Source organism: Beta vulgaris, chromosome 1 (genome assembly GCF_026745355.1).
Source record: "Beta vulgaris subsp. vulgaris cultivar EL10 chromosome 1, EL10.2, whole genome shotgun sequence".
Lineage (NCBI taxonomy): Eukaryota > Viridiplantae > Streptophyta > Magnoliopsida > Caryophyllales > Amaranthaceae > Beta > Beta vulgaris.
The window spans coordinates 39,927,676-39,935,620 of record NC_079202.1 but is presented as its reverse complement, the minus strand read 5'-3'; the positions used below and the strand labels follow the sequence as shown (position 1 = coordinate 39,935,620).

The window sequence follows — 7,945 nt, the reverse complement described above, 5'->3', positions numbered from 1 at the left end:
TGCATCCTCTAACGTAATTATCTAGTTGGGTCTCATTTATTTAATTTACTATATTTGACTTTTACATTTATCAATACACTAGATTCCTCACTAATATCTTTAACTATTTATTAGTGAAAACTAAAAAAATGATTTTTGAAAATATACTTCAAGAAGAATGCAATTATGCTTTACATGATAACATTCATATTTCTATTTGGTGAAAACAAGATCAAAGTGGGTTATGTATATAGGGTAAAAATCAATATGGTATTACTAAAACTCTAAAAGTAAACTAAGGAATAAATGTTCAGAACTTGGTTGTGTGTAGTCAAGAGCATTGCAAGCTTTCAGTACAGCAGTAGTACCTCGTAAACAGTGAGAACATATAAGAGGTAATAGGGTGATGTTCTTTGCTCAAGTAACTAGTAATTAAACGGCATGATTCAGCAATCAGTATGCTCAAGCAAGTGATTTGCACAAAAAATATATTTCTTGCCAGGATAAGAATTTTAATATATTCGCTATAAAATTTTCACAAGAAAAAGTAGGTCATATTTGTGTGCTATACCTCTGAGTCACTATATTTCGGAGATGGATATAATTATACCCTGAAGTCTGAACCTACAAAGAAGGAAGAGATGCTGTATTAATCCCTGTTGGTGGTGAAGATGAAGTGGTCGCGTTGTCGGTCCAGTTCTTCTCACCCCAATGCCACAACATGCTTTCCCAGAAGCAGAAATTCTCAAAGCATGTCTCCAATCTTGGATCCTTAATTTTTATCTTCCAGTGGCCGTCAGTATAATTTCCTTTCTCGGCCTGTCTTCGATCCCATTCCAAAGATGCTTTCTGCTTAGACCTTAGCAAACAATATTTATGCAAGTTTTCAGGCATTGCATCATGCACCTTCCACCAAGTTCTATGTGCAATATCACTGGCAAACTCGTGCAAAAGTTCATTATTCCAGTTGCAATCATAATCGCGAAAGCATAGCCATGGTTTCAAGCCCAGGTAGTGGAGGACATAAAGAATTGGAGGGTCTGCTCCAAATAACCGTGTTTTCATCTCTTTCTTTTCAGGCTCATCACCCTCCCAATAATGCTTCAAGAAATTCATTCTCTTGGGAATTCGATGCCACCATGTGAAGATCTCATTCAAATAGCCTTGGTCCCCACCATTATAGGATTCAATCTCATTAATGTGGTCCATTAGTAATTGGAATGTGCAATTAGATGGCTCGATCACCATAACTCCAGAGTTAAAAAGAGTAGCATTGTTCCCTGTGGCAGAAATCTCTGGCAAGCCAAAGAGGAAGTCAAGATTTCGGAGTATAAGAAGGTCTGCATCTATGAAAATGATCTTATCGTAATCCGTAAGCTGCCAAAGACGGAATTTACTGTAGTTCCACTCGTTATAAGCTTCTGGTTCAGCTTTAGGGTTTCTGATTCTTTGAATGGTATGAATTTTCCAACCTGCAGCCTCCAGGCCACCTCGGTGATACTCACTGATTGTTTCATCTACAAGTATGACTAGATCACGAGTTGAACCTGACATTCGAATGCTTTGTGCTGCTGCAATGGCTCCACATACATATACATGTGCTGAGTGCAGGATTGTAGCATATGCTTCCCGAAGTGCAGTTCCAGAAGATAATTGGGCTGCTTTAAAAGTTCCAGTTAGAACTTCATTCGATCAACCAAATATCATGCAGCACATAGAACACTAAAACAAGCTTACAATGAGGTTAATGAGAGGACTTAGAATGCAGAGCATAGATGCAAAAACATAGCTAGATGACGACATAGCATGTAGAAGGTGAAAGGGGGGAAAGAAGTGCATTACTGCTATTTCCTAAATGAAGAAAGCTGGAAAGCCAATCATACTAATATGAAGGGAATTGAAGCTAAGTTCCACCTTTAATTAAGGGTACAGAAGGCACAGAAACACTCTAAATTAGGCCATGGCAAATTGGCAATCATCAGGTGAAAAGCTTAGACAGCTTTCTCGAACACTCTTCACCTCCTTCAGCTCTCTTTCCAAGCCCTTCCCCTTTGTACAGTACGGGTGTATGATATAGACTTTTACTCCCCTTGGATCAGGGAAAAACATAGCATTCTTGATCTCTCCTTGCCCGATCTTCATTAAGAGGTTTTTTTGTATTAAGACGGAAAAACTATAATCACAAACATACTACTACATAGTTTGATATACAGTTACATACAAATTCAGAGCTGAAACATGAAACACTTCAGCTCAGCTTAAGTAAAATTGAATTACTATTTTTGTCATCTTTAAAAACACCGAATATAGACCTGCACCAGCAGAATAACACATAGAAAGAACAGAAAAAATTACCTTTCGGATTGAGAGGGAGCACGAGTTCGCATGATCCAACAGGAAGCTGAACCTTTTCTCTTAGAGTATTGAGATTCGGCTTGTACAACCATGCATTTCCTGCACGTAAAAGAAGTTCCTTACAGGTGAAGAGATTCGGGACAGGAAAGCACTCGGTGATGAACAGTACATGCACATCATACGACCCCTTAGCAGAGGCAGCAAGTCTTGCTGCTGCAAGTTGCAAGTGTAGCCGGGCAACATCTCTCCACCACTTGCCAAGCTTCTTGCAAGGCAACTTTACAGCAATAAGATCCATCCGTGCATTTCTGGGAGCCTGAATGCTGGGAAGAGAAGGACAACCAGGTATCTCAAAGTCTTCTTCCTCGTCAATCCACTCAGGATATAGCGTTTCCCAAACTAAACTTTTAGGAACATGGTCCAGATGTAAAATGATATGCTCAGGAGAAGGTAACATTTCCTGCCAACTATCAACTTCACTTTCTTTGAAATTTAATAAGCCGATAGTCTTGTAGTCATTCTTATCAGTCAGAGTTTTCATGACTTCTGAGACGTGATTCCAATCAATGGCTAGATCAGATACATAGTGCTTGTCCACAACATAACTATCCCCTCTCCATCTTTCTACAATACTCATCCTGCAATTAGTAAAACTTACATTGAGGAAATCCAGTGAACTAATGGTAGTCATTACTTGAAAATTCAGAAAATGAACATACAAAGGGTGTGGATGCAAACAAAGACTTTAAAAGAAGTGGTTATTGATTCTGGATCCTGATAGTGTTATAAGGAGCAGGAAAAACCAAGCTTTGAATCAACTACGACTATCAAGCTAATATTTGTGATTGTAGTAAGTAATAACTGCAACTATAGGAACAGCTTGAAGAATAACTGTAAAATTTGGAACTCAACTGAGAACTGGAATTTGATAAATTCTCTATATGCTGGAAGGATGGAGAGTAAAGCAAAGTCCCAAAAGTCCCCATCATAATGACAATCAGCATGAACTTTAACGGGGAGTACTTGAAGTTAAAACTTCTATCATGACAGACAGAACTCGATGCCTTCTCTACATCTCTGTTATCTCTATGTCTCAGAGACCTCCTTTTGCTTGATTCTTCACTGAAAGGAAACCAGAGAATGAGACGAACATTAGCAAGCAAATTTAATTGGTCACAAGAATATTCTTTCCCCTGGATAAAGCCTATTCACGAACACTGCTCGAACCCCATACAAACATACAATACAACTTATAGATGGGTTCTAACTTAGCTTTTGAAGTGAATAACAAGAAATAAAACAATCAAGCTGTTTGCAAGTGCACTCGAAGAAGAATAATAGTGAGATCTAAAATGTCATCCAGTTTTTCATATATAAATATCAACAAGTTGTATAAAACATAACAATGCTGGTTGGTTCCTAATAGAGAGAGCAACTATTCTACATTGTAAACTTAATGCCGACATGATCAGAAGTACATTAGCTCATACACCACAGAGTTTTGAAGCTGAAAATGCAGTTAAGTCGAAGCTCCATCATATATATCACTAGAGCAGCTTTTCCACAAATACCCACACACAGTCACACAGATATATAAACACACAAGTGTAACGACAACTTAAAATGCTACTTTTTTCATAAAAAACAAAGGCCTGTTTTGCTTGGTTCACAGTATAGCTTGCGTAAATGGCTTTTGTAAAAGCTAGACTTTAATATTGTGTATTTTATGAATTCCCCTCCCCTGTGTTATATGGAGTTTTAAATTCAGGACAAGAACTTTGGTATTGTGGATGGAACAATCAGTAGGGTGAGGAGTATAGCTTGCATAAATGGCTTGGTTCACAGTAGAGCTTGCATAAATGGCTTTTGTAAAAGCTAGACTTTAATATTGTGTATTTTATGAATTCCCCTCCCCTGTGTTGTATAGAGTTTTAAATTCAGGACAAGAACTTTGGTATTGTGGATGGAACAATCAGTAGGGCGAGGGCCGAGGAGTATTACTCCTAGTTGTAGCAGCTACTTAAATCTATGGTATTCCTTAATTTCAAAAAAAAGGAAACAGTATAGCTTGCATGATTGTGCAGCAAAAGTAGCATTAACTTAAAACTCTTGTCATACCAGTAAACAAATCCTGATCAGCAACATCTTTAGCTAGTAAAAGATGTGTAAATTCAATGCATCCAATCTCTAACCATGCTTCATTTCTATCATCTAAAGCTACCCTTAGCGGAGCTTGAGATGCTTTCTTAGGAACTTTTTCTCCCACGCTGGCGATAGTTGAACTCATTTTAAGTAGAAGAGAAGTCAATGTCCATAACGAACCTCCCTAACTTCTCCACCTTCACCTATCTCATGGCCAAGCAGCGTTCCTCACAAACTTCATAATTAATCCGTCTTTCCATTATAAAGCGACAATCCGGAATCTCACTCACCCTTACCCAACAAAATGCAATGACAATCCCCATTCTCATCTCTCCCTTTTTAAACTTACAATCCAACCATAGACATTCTAGTCACAATCTCGAAACTTCACTACATATACATCTATCTCTAATTTCTTTAATTATAACTCTACAAACTAAGAGATGTCAAGTTAATCTTACATAAAACTTTGGAATCCCTGAAAATTCATCGAAACCCAAATGGGTCAATATTTACATCAGAAAACACAAATTGACTAACATGTCATTTTATGATGAAAATGTATATTACCCATTAAAATGTGCCACATTTCAATGTATACCCATCAAAATAACACACCAAAAATACCACATTTCAACGTAGTAAAATTAAACAATAATCTACCGACAAAATTAAACAACACCCAAAATCAAAGTGAAAAAAAGAAAAGAAAGAAAGACTAACAGTGAAGCAGAAAGACGATGACGAGTTTCCACAGCTTTTGGAGATGAACCAATTGACCCTCTCATTGTCTGAGTTTCTTGAGGTTTTCTTTGTTTTTATAAAAAATATTTTTAAAAAAAAATCCCAGCAAAAGAAAGCTTACATCTGATCAATTAAAAGACAAAAATTCTGCAACAGAAGACTATAGTATCAAAAATCGGGAATAACAAAAACCTGCTAACAGAAGATTTGGAGACAAAAGAAGAAAAGTTAGCAGCTCGGAATTCAAGAGGGGGGGAATGGATCTTACTTGTTGGGAAGTAGTAGGAAGCAGCAGAGAAATATTATGCCGGGAAGCTGTCAGTAAATTTTTTAATTTTGACGGCCAAAGACCGAGTCTGCTGAGTGCTGAAAGCCTGAAATGATAGTATTAAAATGTTTGGTTAAGGGTGTGTTCGGCCACGATAGTTGTAGACTGTTGTGTATCTTACTATCTTATAGTCATAATCGTAGTTGTTAACTTGTTAGTTGTGTTGGTAGTTTTGATTAGTATGATGTGTGTGGCTTTTAGCTGTTAACGGTTAGTTATTAGTTGTTAAAGTAGCGGTATAAAATATTGATATTCGATAAAGAAGCTATCAAAGTAATTTGTAATTAACTAGTCAAAATTTCAAAAAAAAACTTTAATATAAAATTTATACACCACAATACATTACTCCATATGTAGCTTTGGACAAACATTACTAAAAACTAATTCTATCATTAAAAGCTACTCATACCATTACCTAATATCATACTCTAATTTTTCTAAGTTAGTGTTTTGACTGAGTCAAAACACTAAAATCTACCTCAAAAGCTTGCGTCGTACATGCTATAAAAGTTGATCTGGCAAAACTGACATGACCTAAATGACTAAGATTAAATTTGAAAATGGCTACTTGGAGTTGATTTGAGATTCAAATTGAACGGATCCAAATGTGACCTGACTCGAATTATGTAGACTTGAACTTGACATGACCTGAATAATACACGAAGTCCCTGTTCTTTTGGACAAAACTGAACTAAACTGAATGAAAACTGTGAGAGGAAACTAACTTAATGGAACTGAACTGAAATTAACTGAATTGAAAATAAGTCCAAGAGAATAGGGCCCAATTCTACTTTCAATTATGATTCTCCACTGCAAAATGAACCGGATTTGGTTTTTTTAACATTTTAGTATTATCTTATATAGCTTAGGGTTTTATGTCTGATAACCAAATAAAATAGTTTTTCTATGGGGAAAAACCGAATAATTTTTCTTTGAAGAGAAACACCAATATGATAGTCTAGTTGGCAACTGTAACACCCCCAAATTACTCGCTTTTAAATAAATAATTTAGTAAATAATATTTGAGTAATTTAGGAGTATTACCGCCACGTGACTAGCACACTTTCGGCAAGCAACTACTAACTATCAAAATAACTTGCAGCGGAAGACTTTAACCAAAAATGATAATACTTTTAATTAATAAAAGTAAATATTGTCTCAATACTCAAAATAAATAAAACACCCTAATCTAGGTGAAGAACCCCTTCCTAGTATGCTCCCATGCACATCCAAAATTCATCTGCAAAACAGCTTACCAAAAAGATAAACAGCACAAAGCCAAATAGAAAAAAGGAAATACGCAATATACTAGATAAGTAACACATTTGTTAGTTCGCAACATTTTTAGTTTTGAAAACTGCATCACTAATAATACAAGAATATCTCTTTAAGAATAAACTATTTTCAAACACTTTAATAATAATTCAAGAATAACCTTTTAAGAACAAACTCATTCAGTTTCAGTCTAGAAATTAAGGATGCTAAAGTATGCTGAGTAGGAGTGATCCCCAAGAGTGTTGACCTGAGCGGGTAGTCCGTACACCGGAATCCTACAAAACGACATTAGACTACCCCAAGGTTTGTTTCGGGATCGCCTCTAGGACACTCAAGTCAGTTGATGGTCGAGGTAGAGAGAAAAACTATAGAGAAAGATGCTTTAATTTCTTAGGTGAGAATTCAATACCTTTTCATTGATGAAGTTGGAGGTATTTATAGGGTTAGGGATCCCTAGATAGGGAGCTTTTGGTTGAATGGGCTTTCTTGGGTTTAATGGTTATGTTGTCTTTTTATCCTTTGTCTCTTTTGGCCATTTAGTAGATCCCAATGCAAACCTTTGATTAGGTCAACTGGGATGGGACCTACTGCTGCCACCTGTTAAGAAGCCTTTTTTTGTGTCCTAATAGGGTTGTTGGCCAATTGGGCCCAAACAGTTAGCCCCACCCTGGGAATGGGGGTTTAGGATGGTCCGACAGGATAATGCCCATTCGTAGCGGAATGATATCGCCGATCGGGTTGCTTCTAATCGCTGAAATAAGGATGTCGACCAGGTCCCTCATCATGAGGAGCGGATACCATGATCCGAGTAATACTCCAAGGGTTGGATGCTGACCGGGTTGCTTTGAGCTTGAGAAGTAGAGGCCGACTAGGTCACCCCTATGGGAGGAAACACTTCAATCCGAATGGCTTTCCTCGGAGTTCGAGCGGCTCTCCTGCAGTCCGAGTGACTCCCCTGGAGTCCGAATGGCTATGCAGGAGTCCGAGTGACTTCTCCATAGTCTGAGTGACTTCGTGGAGGAGAGCTGGTTGGATAACCAAATCGGATCGACCAGGACACTACTCGGATAGAGGGCGAATAGGCTCCAAGCTATCCGAGTGAGGTACCGTCCAATACTTGGC

At 37.5% G+C, this 7,945-nt stretch overlaps 1 protein-coding gene across 2 annotated transcripts; it reads right to left on the bottom strand.

Moving 5' to 3' along the window:
- Positions 1–368: 368 nt before the first annotated feature.
- On the bottom strand, positions 369–5,629 carry LOC104895251 (putative UDP-glucuronate:xylan alpha-glucuronosyltransferase 3). 2 transcript variants are annotated; one of them, XM_010681712.4, is made up of 5 exons: positions 5,489–5,629; positions 5,200–5,367; positions 3,247–3,456; positions 2,335–2,972; positions 369–1,637 (listed from the first exon to the last, which is right to left on the bottom strand). In XM_010681712.4, exons 2-5 carry the CDS (start codon positions 5,262–5,264, stop codon positions 604–606), a joined length of 1,947 nt encoding a protein of 648 aa, XP_010680014.2. In that variant the 5' UTR covers positions 5,265–5,367; positions 5,489–5,629; the 3' UTR covers positions 369–603. The 2 variants fall into 2 exon arrangements, with proteins under 2 accessions (XP_010680014.2, XP_048499655.1); XM_048643698.2 differs by having other exon boundaries at positions 5,200–5,610.
- Between the last annotated feature and the right edge of the window lie 2,316 nt (positions 5,630–7,945).

What these genes read in the sequence shown, in the direction of transcription:
- LOC104895251 (XM_010681712.4), bottom strand. Translation starts at nt 5,264, where the DNA reads ATGAGAGGGTCAATTGGTTCATCTCCAAAAGCTGTGGAAACTCGTCAT. An exon ending in TTATCAAATTCCAGTTCTCA is followed by an intron (nt 2,973 to 3,246) that starts GTTGAGTTCCAA and finishes TACTAATTGCAG; the next exon opens with GATGAGTATTGTAGAAAGAT. An exon ending in GCTCCCTCTCAATCCGAAAG is followed by an intron (nt 1,638 to 2,334) that starts GTAATTTTTTCT and finishes CTTTTAAAGCAG; the next exon opens with CCCAATTATCTTCTGGAACT.